Consider the following 18,460-nt stretch of genomic DNA (forward strand, 5'->3'; position numbering starts at 1 on the left):
CATCACTCCCTACTAACGGCATTTATCTGAAACAGCCCAAAGCAAACCAGAGACAGGAGAAAGCTTTATTGTGGAAAAGCTGAGTTGGCAGAAAACTGAAGCAGCAACAATGTTTAGCCCAGCCCATCTATTTACAATATATAGGGGTTGGGGTTTCCCATACACATCTGTACTGCCCTCCCTCAGCCTATCAGATTTATCCCTATCAGCAACATTCATTTATTACCTGATCTGTCATTGGCCACAAAAGACTGTTCCGGGGTGATATCCCATCATGTAAACCTATGCATATCTCCTAGTCCTTCTGGCTCTCTTCCCTAGTCTTTTTTTTTTTTTTTTTTGAGACAGGGTCTGGCTCTGTCACCCAGGCTGGAGCACAGGGGGGCAATTAAAACCTCCACCTCCTGGGCTGAAGCAATCCTCCCACCTTAGCCTCCCCAATAGCTGGGACTACAGGTGTGCACCACCATACCCAGCTAATTTTTGTATTTTTTGGTAGAGATGGGGTTTCACCATGGTGCACAGGCTGGTTTCAAACTCCTGGACTCAAGTGATCTGCCCACCTTGGCTTCCCAAAGTGCTGGAATTACAGGCATGAGCCACCATGCCAGGCCTCTCTTCCCAGTCTATGGCTCCTACAGAGCATTCTGGGGGCCTGTCTGCCCAGTGGAGGAGGCTTCTGCTGGTGCTGTAGGGGGCACCTTGGGCATTGACTCAGGTGGGGGGCCACTCTCTTCTCGGAGATGACCCTGGTAGAGCCGGCGAAGGCGAGACAGTTCTCTCTCTGGTGGCTGTTTCCAGTTGTACCACGGGTACCAGGGCTCGCCTGAGATCAGGGTGGGGGCTGGCGGAGTAGCACTCACAGCCCCATGAGAGGTACTGAAGTCAAGGTCCCGGGGTTCAACCTGGGGGATGTGATAACTGAGCAGACCTAAGGGATTAGAAAAGAAAAGAAAGTTAAGAGGGGAATGAGGAGGGTGGTTTAGATTAAGAAGTAAGAAAAAGGATTATAAAGGGAGGGAACAGTCAGAACCACTGGGTACATTTATGCATGTTGTATAATGCAAACAGGTAACTGGCCCAGAGGGCAAGTGTGGGCTGACATACTGCCTGGGCTCTTGCTTACAAAGCTGTGCAATCCTGCACCAGGACTATGAAGCTGCATCTGTTCCAGCAGAGGGGTACACCTTTTATTAACTCATGCAACAGTACCATGTAGTCCAGGGCCAGACATTTATATAAAGATCTTCCTATAATCTTGCTATGGCATTGAGACCAGGAGTTGTAAAACAGAAGGGAAAGGAATGGAAAAACAAAGAACAAGGAGACAGGGAAATGATAAAGTAAGAGACTTGGGAGAATGGACAGGGGACAATGGAATGTCGGAAGAGACTCAGGAGGAACATGCTGAGTGCTACCATCTTGAACAGGTGTGAGCATTTATATCCATCCTCCAGCCCTAAGTCCTCTTCCTTATACCTAACAAAACTGCCATGTGCCCCATCTCATGCTCACCAAGATCCCTGGCTTTCTGGATGGCCTGGGTCAACCTCTTGTGCTGCCGCATACAGACTCCTGTGGGGAGAAAAAGGATAACTTGTTCTTTAAGGCACAGTAATAACAGAACACAACTGCTTCCATATGGTGACAGAGGGTTATATTTGGAAGGCTTGGCTTTACCTAATGACCCCTTTCACCTGACCCCTCCATGGAACTCAGTTTCCCCATCTGCCCAATGGAAAGAGTCTCCCCTATCTCTGGGAGTGCTGGGATAAATATTTAGGAGGGTCTAGCCACTATAGAGAAGCTATTTAATGGTAAAGCCTCCAAGACAGGGAGCAAAACACAATTTAAAGGGCAAGTATGGTTAATTAGAGGGTTGAGTTAAACAATCCACAGAGAAAGATACAATAAAGGGAGAAGAGATTTTAGAGTTGGGGAAAGCAATCTGAGAAAGTAACAATAATAGTCCCTTCCGTCTTTAACAGCTTGACTCTAAGAAACTCTGACAAACTGAACACTGATTGTACTGCCACCCCCAATAATGGTGGTTTAAGGAGATTATTCTCTGCAAGGCCAGGTGCAGTGTCTTATGCCTATAATCCTATCATTTTGGGGAACTTAGGCAGGAGGATCACTTGAGGTCAGGAGTTCAAGACCAGACTGGCCAAAATGGTGAAAACTTGTCTCTACTAAAAACACACAAAAAATTAGCCAGGCACAGTGGTGCATGCCTATAATCCCAGCTACTCAGGAAGCTGAGGCAGGAAAATTGCTTGAACCCAGGAAGTGAAGGCTGCAGTTCTGTCTAGAGTCATATAGTAAATATTTTAAACTCTGCAGGTCCTGTGGTCTCTGTCTCAGCTACTCAACTCTGCCACTGTAGCCTGGGAGCAACCGTAGACAATAAAAAACAAATGGACATGGCAGTGGGCCAGATTTCTCTATGGCTATAGTTAGGGAATAGATATGCTGAATTGTTAAATTTATGATTCCAAGTTTGGAAATCTAATTGAATTGACAATGATATAAAATAACTTATGTGACAATTTGTGGAAAATCTTTTGTAAAAGTAAAAAGACCCTATAGAAAGGAATTAATCACCATTCATCATTTAAGAAATAAATTTAGCCGGGCGCGGTGGCTCAAGCCTGTAATCCCAGCACTTTGGGAGGCCGAGGCGGGTGGATCACGAGGTCAAGAGATCGAGACCATCCTGGTCAACATGGTGAAACCCCGTCTCTACTAAAAATACAAAAAACTAGCTGGGCATGGTGGCACGTGCCTGTAATCCCAGCTACTCAGGAGGCTGAGGCAGGAGGATTGCCTGAACCCAGGAGGTGGAGGTTGCGGTGAGCCGAGATCTCGCCATTGCACTCCAGCCTGGGTAACAAGAGCGAAACTCCATCTCAAAAAAAAAAAAAAAAGAAAGAAAGAAATTTAGATAGTCTGCTTACAGAAGTACTTGTCTTTTTTTTTTAAATGGAGTTTCACTCTTGTTGCCCAGGCTAGAGTGCAATGGCAAGACCTTGGCTCACTGCAACCTCTGCTTCCTGGGTTCAAGTGATTCTCCTGCCTCAGCCTCGTGAGCAGCTGGGATTACAGGCACGTGCTACCACACCTGGCTAATTTTGTATTTTTAGTAGAGATGGGGAGGAAGAACATTTCTCTTCTGACATTCCATTGTCCCCTGTCCCTTCTCCATGTTGGTCAGGCTGGTCTCGAACTCCCAACCTCAGGTGATCCACCCACCTTGGCCTCCCAAAGTGCTAGGATTATAGGCATGCGCCTCCACACCCAGCTGTACTTGTCTTTTTCTTTTGTCCACACTTAATTGCTTTAGCCCCCACTAAGCCAAGATTTCTAAAAGGTTCAGCCAGACCTTTTAGGCTATAAGTAAGAGCCATTGAACAAATACCTATTGACCAATTGCATAAATAAGGCATGCCACAAGGAAAAGCACCCTGATGGTGCAGGGATGATGGGCTAACCTGTGTATGGAGCATGGAAGATGATACCCGTATGGGCGCAGACAAACTGTTCCAAGAGCTTCACGTTCTGTGGGGGAGAGTGGTAGAGAAACATGAGAAAAGAGGCAGGGAGAGCAGAAAAACCTTTGGACACTGAAAGCACAAAATCCCTACACACCCACATGGACGACCTTCACCCCTCCACAGCTCTCCAGATGCTATCTTCCTTCATGTCTCAGTTTGGCTTCATCAATTCACTGAATCCATCCTTGAACATCCCATATTCTGTCACTGTGCTTCCAAGAAGTTTCTTATGCAGAGGTTAAGTTCTTTTTTTTTTTTTTTTTTTGAGATGGAGTCTTGCTCTGTCACCACGCTGGAGTGCAGTGGCACAATGTTGGCCAATTGCAACCTCTGCCTCCCGGGTTCAAGCAATTCTCTGCCTCAGACTCCCGAGTAGCTGGGGTTACAGGCGCCCGCCACCATGCCCAGCTAATTTTTTGTATTTTTAGTACAGACAGGATTTCACCATCTTAGCCAGGCTGTTCTTGAACTCCTGACCTCGTGATCCACCTGCCTCAGCCTCCCAAAGTGTTGGGATTACAGGCATGAGCGACTGTGCCCGGCCTGCGGAGGTTAAGTTCTGAAGTCAGCCTTCAGGTGAAAAACTGGGGCTGGTCATTGGAAGTACCAGAAATCACCCAGAAAATGATATTGTAATGTGTGTGTATAAATAACTAATGCATCTAATAGCATGCTCAGTTTTTTTTTTTTTTTTTTTGAGACAGAGTCTCACTCTGTTGCCTAGGCTGGAGTGCAATGGTGTGCTCTTGGATCACTGCAACCTCCATCTCCCAGGTTCCAGCAATTCTCATCCCTTAGCCTCCCTAGAAGCTGGGATTACAGGCACCCACCACCATGTCCAGCCAATTCTTTTGTATTTTTAGTAGAGATGGGGTTTTGCCATGTTGGCCAGTCTGGTCTCTACCTCCTGACTTTAGGTGATCTGCCCGCCTCGGCCTCACAAACTGCTGGGATTACAGGCGTCAGCCACTATGCCCAGCCAATAGAATATTTTCAAAGTCTTTAACGAGCAAATCCTGTCCTTCTCACATATTGAAGCCTTTTTGAAAAATACTAGACTCGGCCGGGTGCGGTGGCTCACGCCTGTAATCCTAGCACTTTGGGAGGCCGAGGTGGGTGGATCACATGACGTTAAGAGTTCAAGACCAGCCTGGCCATCATGGTGAAACCGATATTTGAAAAAAAAAAAAAAAGAAAAATACTAGACTCTATCTTGCTTCATATATCTGCTCTCCAGCCCCAGATCCCAGCATGCTACTGAACACTGATAATGAAATAAAGAAAACCTCCAGAAGAAAATGGGCCAGGGCTGGGTGCAATGGCTCATACCTGTAATCCTAGCACTGTGGGAGGCAGACAGATCACAAGGTCAGGAGTTCGAGACCAGTCTGGCCAAAATAGTGAAACCCCGTCTCTACTAAAAATACAAAAAATTAGCCAGGCGTGGTAGTGGGCGCCTGTAATCCCAGCAACTTGGGAGGCTAAGGCAGGAGAATCACTTGAACCCAGGAGGCGGAGGTGACAGTGAGCCAAGATCATCCTATTATCCTATTGCACTCCAGCCTGGGCAACAGTGTGAGACTCCGTCTCAAAAAAAAAAAAAAAAAAAAAAAGAAAGTGGGCCAATATACTTGCTAATAATTATAATGAATACAAACAAGTATCTTTGAATACTGCTGTCTCATTAGAAATAACCATTTCTCAAACTGAAAAAGCAAAAAAAAAAAAAAAGAAAAGAAATAGCCTTTTCTCTTACCTGCCAATTTCGACTGTCAATTTCAGAAGCATAGGTTAAAACTTTTCAGTACAATCCATAGTAGAAGGTAAAAGGCTGGAGAGAGGGATGTTTTTATAGTGCCAGAAACAGTTACTACAAGTAAACTGCAGGGGCTCTAGGATATGAAGAAATGTGGGGCACCTACAGTAATCTCTTTGGCACTACAAAGGAGCTCGAAATCTTTATTTTTCTTACCATAAAAACAAAAGATTCTCCTTACCCTAAAGTCAACATGCAACTTGTGATCTCGGCAGATGGGGCAGGGATTCCCAGCAACTTTATTCCCACGCTGTACAGAGAAAAAAACTGGTAGTTAAGGATGTTCAAACCTCTGTCAGAAAAAGTGCTGCTGTTACTGTCACTGTGGCCTCTACCCTTACTCCACATTCCACTCTCAGAAACTTACAATACATGTTTTCCGAGTACGCTGTGGGGGTACACCACCTTTGTGGTTGCGGCGGTAGTCAGCCCAGATGGGGCGAGAACCATATCGCTCCTGGTATTCTGAAATGAAAAATCATACAAGTTATTCCTGGGTGGGAGCGTAGTGGGTGACTCTGTTCACTTATCTCAAATCCTTCCTGACCCTCCCTTTCCCCATTTAGAGGTACCTTCTGATTCCAGGTATTTCCAAGGCTCATTCTCATAAGGAGAAATGGGAACCGGGGGCAAAGACTCTTCCTTAGAAGGAGCTTTGGTGCAAAGAGTCTGGAGGGGAACCTATAAACAAGAAGAAAAAAATAAAAGAATGAGTTCAGGGAAAGCACTCAATTCTTTTGCTTATCACACTTTGGAAAGAGGGGGAATGCACACATATTGCATTAATGGAATATATCAGGAATACATATGTAAGTTAAGCATTTTTGTTGGGCTTAAACTGACATAAACCAACAACCACTCTCCTTTCCTACAACTGGATCCTGAAAGAAAAGCTAAGTTGGGGAATATATGCCTGGAAACCAATCTTATTTCAGAAGACAAAAAATCTGGCACATAAAAGGTATTTGTGCTTTTTGGAAATGAATTGAGTCTGGTGGAAGAACAAAGTAAAAGAAAGGATGGCTAGGCTCTCGGAAGTAAGATGTGTGGTGGGGAGGGGATGCAGAAGACAGGTGAGTCTCCAAATCAATCAAGTCACTGAGTTGCCCAGTTTCATAAAAGCTGAAGGCCAACATTCCACAGGGAAGAACAAACTTGAGTCCTAACGCAAGCTTTAAAACTACCAAGGCTGTTATTAAACTCTGTGTTGACCTCTGTCACTACTCTTCAGTTCCACTTTAGGGAGTGGCAGCTGGGCAAGCCTTCCTATCTCACCGTACCCCACCAAGAACCTCAGAGAGGTGAGTACATAAGACTGGAGGGAAACTGGTAAGCTCTCCTAATTCCGACAGAAAACTGATTAAAAAAAAAAAAAAGCCGAGAAACTGTCCTCAGGTAATAAGAATATATACTGACCTTATTGGGACATAACAAGGTTGATAGAAATTAGGACCCCCAATTTCCCTAAGTACCTTCCAGAGCAACACAGATTGAGACACCACCTGCATAGTTAAGACCTGATTGTGGCGCTCTCTTGGGGAGCACATATGTTGTGGTAAAACTGCAACGATACAGAGAAGATTAGCGTGACCCCTAAATGATTAAAAAAAAAAACACAGGAGCTGGTTATACATGACCGGGGGTGGACGGGGGTCAATTCCATCACTTAGTTATTTTACTGAGATGGTATTTTGGAAAAAGGATGACACCTAGCCCTGGCGCTTAGTCTTCGGCTCGGAATTAGAAAACGCACGGTGTATGGGAGGGGGTTGCAGGAAGTACTGCCTAGAGACAAGACATCAGCACGTGGGAAGGTTTCCACTCGTGGATTCCTGACAGTGGAGCGACGACCTAGAAAAGGTATAACCAACTTGGGGTTGTGCAAAATGTCCTTTGAGGAGTTACCTGCACTCTGTGGGCACCTCGGAAGAGAGAAAGGATAGGAAGCCGCCTCAGCAGGGTGTTTAATACGGACGTCGCCATCTTGACGTACGCCCAGCACAGGAATGGACGGAAAGGCAACTGCGCATGCCTCAGGAAACTGAGTAGGGCAGGGCCAAGGGCAAGGCCGCAGTGCGGAAGGCGGCCGCACGTTTGCGTCAGGACGGAAGCGTGAAAGCGAGGGCATTGGGGAGAAGCTAATTTCAACTGCGTCACAATCGAATTAGACCTCAAAATTGGTTTTTTTCGGGACCAGTCACTACGACTTTTAGATCTCATTGTTAGAATTTGCGTTTTAAGCAATTCCGAAAGCGATTTTGACCAGGATCCGCTCAGTGCGCATGCGCCGGGACGTTTCTACCAATCATGGGTGAGAAATGTTTTCCAGGGCGGAAGTGGCGGAGCAGAGGAAAGGGAGGGACTAAGCTCTCTAGTCACGCGCACGCTACAGGGGGGCCAAGAAGGAGGCGGAAGAGAGTGCCAGGGAAAGGGCGGAGCGAAGGCGAAGGGATAGTACCCAATCAGCTGGCGAATTGTCATTTAGGTTGACCAATGAGTTTACGCCTCGCGTACAATGTCTCGCGACAAGGGCGTTTCACTAGCACGTTTGGGGGCGTTGGGCGGCGTCCCGGTATAAAACACTCCACCCGAGCGGGCGGCCGCCATTCTGGGGTTCGTTTAGAGGTAAGTTTGGCTGGTTTGTCGTTTAGTGGGTAAAATTTTGCGGAGCTCTTTGGATCTGGGAAGTGGGGTCGGGATGGGTTCATTTGACATCCACGTCATAAATAAAGCGGCTGTGTTTATGATGGGACGCAGAGATGTGTTTTGGGACAACAAAGGTGGCATTTCTGGGTGTTTCTGAAGAAACCCATACTGATTACATCTTTCTCCCTTGTGTTCCTTTTATCCCAGGTTTGAATTTTCTCGGAGAAAGACAGGCCGGCCACGAGGAAAACAGAAACAAGCCGCAGCAACATCTAAGCCCTTGAAAGGATCCTGAGAGCGGGGGGAAAGGGAAAACAGCAGCCACCAGCCCAACCACTTGTGTCTTCTGCCCCTTCCCACCTATCTTGCCCACCCCACCAGCCCATGCTGCTTGGGACTTGAAATCTGTGGCCGAAGGACCGTCACCACATAACTTCAAAAATAATCAACCACCCTCCCTTCCCAAACCACCCAAATTCACTCATCCAGCGTTTACTTTTTTTGAATCCACTCAGAACTTTTTTCTGCGACCCCCCTCCCTAAATGGAGTTGGGTGGGGGGGGGAAATGAATACTGAGTTGGCCTTCATTTTTTTTAAAAGAATTTTTGATCCAATGAGGCCCCCTAAATAATTGAGTTTTGGGTCCTGGTTGGTTGTTTTATTTTTTTTCCTCCAAAATTTTACCCCCCTCCCCCCTGAGCCCGAGGTGCTGACGTCGCAAAAAAATTGGATAGTAAGTGTCGAATTTTCAAAAACCAGCCTTGCAACAAGAAATCAACGTTTCCCGTTGTGAAACCAAAAATAATGAGAGGAAGAAATGAGACCATAGAACAAATAGAGAACTGGAGAAGGACCAATCTGGTCACTTAATCTCCGTTAAAAAGAGCCTGTGGGTCTAAACAGTCTTGGTCTCTCTCCCTGACCACCTATCTCTTCCCTGCCCTGCTGCAGGCAAGGAGAGGGTGGAGGGAGGGCCAGCAAGTGAGGATTTTGATGGTTAACCCTTGGTAATCCAGCCAATTTCCAGACTGCCAAAGCCATACGTGTTATATAAGGAGGAATGGTTACCTTCCTCTGGTTAGCAGCAGTCTTCAAAAGGGTTAATGAGCTCACATACAAGAGATGGTGGATCTTGTGGCCCAGAAGTACCACTTCTTTGTGTGTGAGACAAGCAGGGTGCCTTTCAATTTGCCAGATTAATAAGCAATCTGTACATAAAGATTGCAGGGTAAGGAGATGGGCAGAGAAATAGCTCGCTGTAACTTTTTAAATGACTGTTAAATCCTCTCAATTTTAATGTAATTTGCTTGGGATATATTTGTGTGGTTTAAAATAGGTGGCAATCTAGGAATAAAGATTGCAAGACACTTAATTTAGGACAAAATATAATCAGTGCCAGTACATAACAAGATAATAGTTGGGGAGGTAAAAAATGTCTTGTAATTGTTGCAGATTGCATAGGTATTTAAAAGCAAAAAAATGATTAACATTTTTACTTGATATTTTTTGGTGGGAGGTACAGTTAAATAGAGGGTGGAAAGGTTGGGAAATGTGGAATTTAGGAGTATAATTTTAAAAGCCATTTAGTGCAATTGAATGCTAGCTTTCTAAAAGATTTGTGTCGTTAAAAGGAATTTTTTTCTTCCCTGCTTCAATATGGCGACTTTCCTTGTCCTTTTGTCTTCCAAGCGGCGTTGCAGGTTGTGTCTTGACCCATTTTTTTTTCCTGTCCTCCCACCTCAACCCTATTTGTTGAGAGGGGTCCAAGTCCTTCCTCCCCCTTTTCCCTCTATAGGGAGGATGGGGGTGGTCGATGGTAGCTGGTTTAGCCTCCGTTGCAAATGCAGTTCTTCCCTGCAGAAAACTGTTCTTTTTGATATTTAATTGCTGTAATTTTCACTACGCTCTTACTGATCAAAATAGGTCAAAGGTTATTCAGGATGGGGAACTGGCTTTTGGTTTTTTACTAAAGGTGTTTTACAGTGTAACTGAAGCTACCGGCAGAACCGGGTGGCTTTTTAAAGTTGGAGTCCTCTTTCTCCATTACAAAATGGCGTCCCTCCGTCTTTGTTGTTTTTCTCCCCCTTCTGCCATCCTGAGCTTAGGGCCGCCCTAGAAACTTGGTCAAGGGGGAGGAGCAGCTTTGAAAGGTGATGTAATCAGCTTGCTTCCTCCCTTCTCCACCCTCTTGTAGCTCCACCCCTGAGCAGATGCCTTTGCACTCCCTGTGCTCGTTGCTGCTAGGGAGAAGACATTTTCCTTATTTCCTTTAAAATATCTTAAAGGGATAAGAGCTTGTAGGAGTTAAGTACGAAGGCTGTCCATTTCCTTGAGTAAGAACGTTTTTATAGAACCAGTTTTTATTTTCACTTTCCTTCTCTCATCACAACAGCGTGTAATTTTTCCCCACTTTAGCTGCCATGGGTGAAAAAACAGGCAAACCTAAGACTGGGAAGCTTTGAGGTTGTGTGTGAGTGTGTGTGTATGTATATATGTGTGTAGGGGGAGATGGGAGAAACACAAGGGCTTGCGAGAGTAACTTGGAGATAAACTGGGGCTTAATGACACTGAAATGTGCCATTTCTGCTCAGGAACCAGTCTGGGCCTCCTGCATTTGGTCGCTTTGTGTAATGGGACTCGGGGAAGGTGGGTACTTTAAAGGACTTTCTTCTAAATCACCCTCATTCCCACCTCAGTTTGGGGATAAACTCTGTATTCAGTGCTGTATCACGTTCTCCACTTGCTTAGTTCCTGTACATTGGTACTAGGCTGAGAAGTGAATCTTTAGGAAAGGAGGCGGCAGTTGTAAACTCAAGGCAGGGGGAATCAAGCTACGGTTTCTGGTAAGCAAAACCTTTCTGGTATTACATTTCACAACTTTTCATTTATTTTTTTCCAAAGAGCCACCTTTTTTGAATTTCTTTTTTCCTTCCCTTCTAAAAGAAATTCCTTAAAAGCATTAATGAAAAAATGTCCTCTTCATTTTTCAACTCGTGCAGTGCTGTGGCATTTGGTGCATGCTCAAGCCATGCCCTATCTGAGGGTGGTATTGGGTGTCTGGTTCCTTTCTTTTCTTCCCCCAACTTTTTCAAAATCAAATCTTTATCAGACTCTGCATATAATTTTCATTTTTAAAAGTCCTGCACTGAAGCGTGGAGGTTCTAGGCAGGAGTGGAAAGTATACTGCCCTGTGGTGACTTGGGTGAGACTTAGGGCTAATTTTCTGCTGGATACAGATTCTCAAATTACTACTTAAACTTCTGGATTGGATGGGAGGGACTCTTCCACACGTCTATTGACCACAAGTTTTTTTTGTTTTGTTTTTTTCTTTTAAGCAGTTTGCCATGTGCCTCTGCAGCATACCTTCCTTGGGAGCTGAACATTCTACCCAGTGGGGTTCCTGATCTCTAGTGAGCCAGGGGATTAATAAAGGTCGTCCTTAACATGGGAAATGGGAAGCAAGGTCTACTAGGGGAACCAAATCCATCAGAGACTCTTGGAAAAGCTGATCCCTGTAGTTTGTGGCCAGAGTTCTAGTCCGGGGTCTTTATGAGTAGGGGTGGTGTATCATTTTGCCTCCTTATTGAAAGGCAGATAAGCTTTTGAGGAGCTCATGTATCAGGTTTGCAAAATTACTTTGAAAGGTAGGGGCTTACTACTTGGAAGAAAGCTACGACCTTGTGATGAATCACTTGAGAGACATAATTCCGTCCACTACTGAGTCAAACTAAAAAATGCCTAAAACACTGTAGAAAAAGGAAGGGGAACATAAGGGGTTAGGTACAAATCATTTTCATTTCCAGAAGTGCCTCTAAATTAAGGTAAATTTGGGACTCCTTTCTTCTTTTGTTAGAAAACAGTTACCATTTTTTAAAGGGCTCTGGCTTGCGCAGAATTTTTGTCGTGAACCAATTTAGTCCTGTTTCATTGGCAATGGATGTGGAATGACTAGGTATGCTGGATATTTTTTCACCCTATTTAATTGAATAACCCTCAAGTAAAATCCATTTTGAAGGCAGGAGTCGGTGTCACAGACGTTTATCTCTGGTAAGAATGGTAGAAAATTCCCCAGTGCCTTGTCCCAGTAGAGCATGGCTCTCCCCAAAACATTCTCCATAAGGAAAAGCATAGCTTATAATGAGGTGGAGGTAGGCCGGGGGTTGCTGCCTCAGCCCCCACCTTCTGTATGTTCTGCAGTCAAGGAAATAGCTCACTAAAAGAAGACATAATCATGCCCTGGATTATTTATGGCTCCAAAAAGCTTTCTCAAGCTTTCATTCTAGGTTCCAGAGCTTGAGTAGGTAATATTACGACAGTCACGGCCCCTGCCTGCCTTTGTCAACTCAGTTTGCCTTCTCTGCTGTAGGCCTGTGCCTGGAATGTTGGACTTTTCATTCCTTTCCACTAGAGTGCCTTGGAACTTGTTTGGTTTTTTCCCAAAATATGCTGACCTCAAAGTAAGGAAACGAGGTTGTAAGGCGTGTGGGGTCCTTAATTTTAAAAAAGAACTAATCTGCCTGTAGGAAGGCCATTGTGAGGAAACCCACTTACATTTTATCAAGATTGGTGCTCATGAGACAGAATTTCGCTTATGTTTCCACAAAGTATATAAGTAATGGAAAATGAATAACACTGATTTTGCTTTGTTAGCTTCCCTTTGGCTATTAATGTCTTTTATTCCTGTTTATACAAATGGGAATAAAAAAGTCCCTGGATCCCATTGCCAGCAGAGGGCACTGGACAGTTTAGCTTTGGTCCATCTTTCTAAGACTGACTCCTCTCATCTCCCATCCTCTTAAAGAATATTTGAGCTCAGATGACTTTTTTTTTCTTCTTTTTTTTTTTTTTTTTTTTTTTTAAGTGTTTGAAGGAAATAGGGGTAGCAGGTCTATTGGCTTAGCTTGTAGTTGGATATACAAAAGGGAATTCTCCAGGGTTATATATATTCAGCTCTGGGTTTGGATCAAGTCAAGGAGAACTGGCTTGAAATGATGTTTAATTCAAGGCCTTTTGTCAAATTGCATATATTTTGCTTTGGGAATCTAATGGTAGATACGTGTGTATATAGAGTTTTAAAAATTTCTTAGTCTCTTGATTGCTTATGATATGTTGTTATTGGAACCCATTCATTGCTTTTCCAGTTTCCAGCAGATATCTGTTTCATGTGTCCCTTTATCATATCTCTTTATAGTTTCTATAGATCACTTTATAGTATCTCACTTCATGGGAAAAATAACCTTTATTTCTGTGTGTGTAAGAATTACCACACTTGAGTGGATTTGGCCCACGGACGTCTTATCTTTTCCAGTATTCTCCTTGAATGTTTTTTCTCTGACCTCAGGTTCCACTTGTTCTTGTGGAGGTTCCAGGGCAGCAGCGACTTCTCAACGTTTCTTGCCTCATCTCCTCTCCCTCTGTTCAGCCCACAGGTTGTGATCTCCAGAGCCAGGATTGTACTCCTACCTCGTCCCTTCCCGGCTGCCGCCTCTGCCTGCTTGCCCAGATTGTTAGGATCTACACATTTGGAGATTTATTGACCTTTTTGTTAGGAAGATTAAAAGCCTGAGATTGTTATGCTTATGTTTTTCTTTTGTTTGAGAACAAATAGAACTAATTTGCATTATCTTACAAGGAACCTGTTTGTTTGTTTTTTTTTAACACACAAAAATACTCATCTTTGTAAAAAACTGATTTTTCTATCCTCCTGCTGGGATTGTGTCTGTTTTCTCTGTGCTAGATGTAGGGTGAGGAAGATTTTGTCCTTGCCTCTTCCTTGCTACCCAGTGTTGGCCTTATTGCCCAAAGGCAGTTATTGCTGAAATGGTTTTCTTTTTTGGTGGTTTTTGTTTTTAAGACAGGGTCTTACTCTGTCTCTCAGACTGTAGTGCAGTGGCACAATCACAGCTAACTATAGCCTCGATGTCCCTGGGCTCAAACAATCCTCCCATTTTTCCACCTCAGCTTCCCGGGTAGCTGGGACTACAGGTGCACACCATTACACTTGGCTTACATTTTGTAGAGACGAAGTTTTGCCATGTTGCCCAGGCTGGTTTCAAACTCCTGTGCTCAAGCAGCCTGCCCACCTTGGACTCCCAAAGTGCTTGGGATTACAGGCATCAGCCACCACACCTGGCTTCTTTTTTGGTTCTTAGAAGGAAGTATTTAGAGACTGTGTAGATAAAAATCCCAATTAGAACCTTACTGATCCTGAATTACCTTTCTGGAACTTCAGTTGTGGCCTAGAACTTGCTTCGCACTTCTGTCCCTTCCATAAAAGGAGCTTGGCTTTTAACTAATTCTTTTCCACTCTGGTCTAAAACAGCTGCTTAAAATTTAAGGGCATTTTTCTAGCCTTTGGCTTTATTTGTTCCATTCTTTAGCTTCCCTGGTTTTCAGTTTTAGGCTTTCCTAGGGGATCTTGGACAGTGTGAATTTTGAGGAGAGGACCAGATTTGCGTCTTTGCTTTTGAAAGCAGAAACCACTAGCTTCAGTTTAACTTGGAGACAGTAAAAGCTTGTGCAGTGTTTGATTAATAAGTAACATTCTATTCAAGGGCTAGAGGACCTGCTTGATTTCCTTGCATCCATTTGTCTCCCTTTCTGGGACCTACCCCCAGATCTCCTTGGGGAGGGATTCTGTTTTCAAGTTTTGTTTTGTTCTCTGTTATCTGCCACTTCAGCTGATACCTGGCTACTTGTAGTGAATATGATTCTTCATGGGCCAAGATAAAAAGGAATCAGCTCTTACAAGACATTTAGCCCAAACACCCAAGATTGGCCCAATTTCTGTCAAGCTTACAGGCCGTTTTTCAAGCCAAATTTATCAGCAACTAGGGAAGACAGGACTTAATTAAGTAAAAATGCCCTGGAGAGTTGAACATCTTGTTATGAGAACTGAGTCTTAGCTCTAGTACGATCTAGTGCAGTTCAGCCATCCTAGGAAGGATGCTGCTGGGAGGGAGGGACAGTGTGCTGCTCTCGTCCTCCAGTCAAATTGCTTTCCTGTTCAGTAACGTATGCTTCCCATGCTTAACTTGCCAGGGCTGTTTTCTCAGTAGTGACAGTGGTCTGTGTTGCTTTTTTGTATCTAAATAATAGTGTAGTTGAATAATTGGTCACTATACTTTGTCAGATGTAGAGATGGTAGTCCTTGCCACCCATTTATTCTGTATGTTTGCTTTGTTCTCTTAACATAGAAACCACCATCATGGGTTCGGGTCCCATAGACCCCAAGGAACTTCTCAAGGGCCTGGATAGCTTCCTTAACCGAGATGGGGAAGTCAAAAGTGTGGATGGCATTTCCAAGATCTTCAGGTGAGTCTTTAAACTTTTTTGGATTCATTGTGAGTAGAGAATATTGTGTGTTAAAATATGGCTGCAGTTGAGGCAGACTGAAATGATTCTGGAATGGAAAGGGAAAGATAATGCAATAGGATTAAAATCCAACAATTTTAGGTTAAGGGATAGGAAAAGTTGATCACTGGGATTCTGACCATAATGGAAGCTGGAGATTTGGACATTCACAGTCTCAAAGGAGCCATGGTTTGGAATGAGAGCAGGGGAGCCTGGTGACAGAATTCTAAATTGTTTTGGTTCGTGTTCCACCTACCTATAATGTTACTTTAATTCAGGGATTATCATGTTTTCCGGGAGAGGGTAAATAACTAAGCCAGTATGGAGCAGTTGTTGAGGGCTAGTCTTATCACCTGAAGTCAGATTGCAATTCATCCTGTGTGTTAGGGAAGCAGTGATGGTTTCCTTCCCAGATCAGAGACTTCAGTGTCTGTTCTCCCATAAATTTCCATGTTGTACTCCTCCTCTGGAGCAAAGTCCCAAGTCATCAGGAATCTCTAGGCAATTCACAGATTAGAGAGGCACTTTTGCTAAGAGAAAACATACTGGCTGCTTCATTTCTAACGCTAACTCATCTCGTGCAGTTTGATGAAGGAAGCACGAAAGATGGTGAGTCGATGCACTTACTTGAACATTCTCCTGCAGACCCGTTCACCAGAAATACTGGTCAAGTAAGTGGGGATCTGGATGTTTGGAATGGGACGATACAGCTAGAAGATGGGGGCAGTGAGGTGTGGGGTTTCTTTCTGGGTCATTAATGGGAGACTGGGATTGTGGGCTGTGGTACTTTCAAAACCCAGAAGGGGCATTACAGATATACTCTCCTGACTGCCTGCAGGTTTATTGACGTCGGTGGCTACAAACTTCTCAACAATTGGCTAACATATTCAAAGACAACCAACAACATTCCCCTCCTCCAGCAAATTCTACTGACCCTGCAGCACCTGCCGCTCACTGTAGACCATCTCAAGCAGGTACGTTTAGTCTTTAAACCCTGATTCTTCCTTTTTTGGCTTAGTCTAACAGATAACAAACTCACACTGACTGGTGTGACTGTAATCTTTGGTCTGTGAGGTAGAATGGCAGGAAAAAAACAAATTTAGAATAAGAAGACTTGGTTTGAATTTATCTCCTTTAATAGGTGTGGGGCAGGCCGGGTGTGGTGGCTCATGCCTGTAATCCCAGCACTTTGGGAGGCTGAGGCGGGTGGATCATGAGATCAGGAGTTCAAGACCAGCCTGGCCAAGATGGTAAAACTCCATCTCTACTAAATATACAAAAATTAGCTGAGCATGGTGGTGGGTGCCTGTAATCCCAGCTACTTGGGAGGCTGAGGCAGGGAATTGCCTGAACCCAGGAGGCAGAGGTTGCAGTGAGCCAAGATGGCACCATTGCACTCCAGCTTGGCCACAGAGCAACACTCTGTCTCAAAAAAAAAAAAAATAGGTGTGTGTCGACCAGGCATGGTGGCTCACACCTGTAATCCCAACACTTTGGGAGGCCAAGGCGGGCGGATCACGAGATCAGGAAATCGAGACTATCCTGGCTAACACGGTGAAACACCGTCTCTACTAAAAATACAAAAAATTAGCTGGGCATGGTGGCACACGCCTGTAGTCCCAGCTACTTGAAAGCTGAGGCAGGAGAATCGCTTGAACCCAGAAGGCGGAGGTTGCAGTGAGCTGAGATCGCGCCACTTCACTCCAGACTGGGCAACAGAGCGAGGCTCCATATAAAAAAAAAAGGGATTGTAACTTGTGTGGTTGTTAGCTCTAAGTAGATGTACTTCTCTCCTGGCATTTACCTTTCTACTGCTCCCATCTCTCATAGAACAACACAGCTAAACTGGTGAAACAACTGAGCAAGTCAAGTGAGGACGAAGGTAGGGTGCCAGTCCTTTCTCTCATGGGCTTTTCTTTATTACTTCCACTCAATTACCTTTATATCTCTTCCCATCCTTAGATTGTCCCTTCACTTCTTTCCTTTTTGTATTTCACCTTGCTTTTTTCCTTCTTTTAAAGACAAAGTTCCTCTAACCTGTACCCTCTTTCCTGTTCTTAATTCCAAGTGGAAGTTGTTCATTATTTTGTTGTTGAATATAAGATAAGGTGCCATGCTTTAACCAGAAGCTGATTGCCAAGATTGCTTGATATAAAACACATACACTTAAAACTCACCGTAGGAGATAGTATTATCCTAGAGTATCTCGTCGTTATTTACTTCTGCTTTTCTTATTTTCTTTTTTTTCCCCCCTTAAAAAGCCTCCAGTTGAACTGTTTTTCTAACTATAATATTCTGGGACTTTCAGTATGTTTTCCTAACAATAAATTTATTAGTTCTAGTTCTACCATTAAACATAGTCTTGTAGGACATGGGCAAAATCTTGACTCTTCGGAGTGTATCAAAGCTCTGATTCTTTTCTTTTCTGAAAGGGTTGTGGAGCTTCTGGCAAGGACCATATAGTTCTGGCTTGAAGACAAAACCTGTCTCCTTTAGAAATTAAGAGTTTCCTTTATCTCCACCCCCGGCATGAGCCAGGAGCACAAGATACTGGTTTCCCACCAAGTGAGCAGTAATCTATTTCCAACTGGCTTAATTGTGCTGCCCTCTCTGAATATGGATTTAATTAACGTCATTCATTGAAATTTGTATATTCCCTATCGACTGTAGTTAAGTCTCACTGGATCATAGTATCAGTTGCTCCAAAAAGGTTTTAGGATATTCCTGCATTGAGGTTTGTTCATGTTGGCTTAGGTATAGAAATTGCCAATTGCGTGACTGTTTTGAAAAGTTAAGTTTTAATGTTCTATGAAAATCTTATTACTAAAAGATAAATTATGAAATGAGTCTATAGATGGAAATGTTGGCCAGAAGAGAGGTACCATATATCAAAGATGTTATTGCCAAGTACAAAAGGAAAGAGCTACAAAGGATTTTTTTCATGTATAACAATTAGGTGTGTTATATGTAGCTCTTTCCTTTTGTACTTTGCAAAAAAATTTTAAGTTTTTTTTTTTTTTTTTTTTTTTAGAAGGTGGTTTTCTCTTTTTTTCCCAGGCCTGAAAAGAATTGAGAGCGGATCACCGCCCG

At 43.9% G+C, this 18,460-nt stretch overlaps 2 protein-coding genes across 3 annotated transcripts in view; one reads left to right on the forward strand and one right to left on the reverse strand.

The window, feature by feature from the left end:
• Nucleotides 1-46: 46 nt before the first annotated feature.
• Nucleotides 47-7,725, reverse strand: MRPS18B (mitochondrial ribosomal protein S18B). Of its 2 annotated transcripts, none has more exons than XM_032270779.1 (7): nt 7,276-7,725; nt 5,943-6,051; nt 5,738-5,835; nt 5,552-5,620; nt 3,492-3,558; nt 1,516-1,575; nt 47-931 (listed from the first exon to the last, which is right to left on the reverse strand). In XM_032270779.1, exons 1-7 carry the CDS (start codon nt 7,588-7,590, stop codon nt 636-638), a joined length of 1,014 nt encoding a protein of 337 aa, XP_032126670.1. In that variant the 5' UTR covers nt 7,591-7,725; the 3' UTR covers nt 47-635. The 2 variants fall into 2 exon arrangements, 1 of the variants encoding a protein (XP_032126670.1); XR_004265908.1 differs by having other exon boundaries at nt 787-931; nt 5,738-5,863; nt 7,276-7,411.
• A 13-nt stretch (nt 7,726-7,738) lies between these two features.
• Nucleotides 7,739-18,460, forward strand: part of PPP1R10 (protein phosphatase 1 regulatory subunit 10) — a 17,783-nt gene continuing 7,061 nt past the window's right edge. The window contains 6 exon segments of the mRNA XM_032270774.1: nt 7,739-7,995; nt 8,224-8,750; nt 15,214-15,331; nt 15,955-16,041; nt 16,209-16,344; nt 17,201-17,252. Coding sequence (XP_032126665.1) covers nt 15,225-15,331; nt 15,955-16,041; nt 16,209-16,344; nt 17,201-17,252 — 382 coding nt within the window. The 5' untranslated portion in view covers nt 7,739-7,995; nt 8,224-8,750; nt 15,214-15,224.

This window comes from Sapajus apella, unplaced genomic scaffold (genome assembly GCF_009761245.1).
Source record: "Sapajus apella isolate SASKATOON/1434 unplaced genomic scaffold, GSC_monkey_1.0 scaffold216, whole genome shotgun sequence".
Classification (NCBI taxonomy): Eukaryota; Metazoa; Chordata; class Mammalia; order Primates; family Cebidae; genus Sapajus; species Sapajus apella.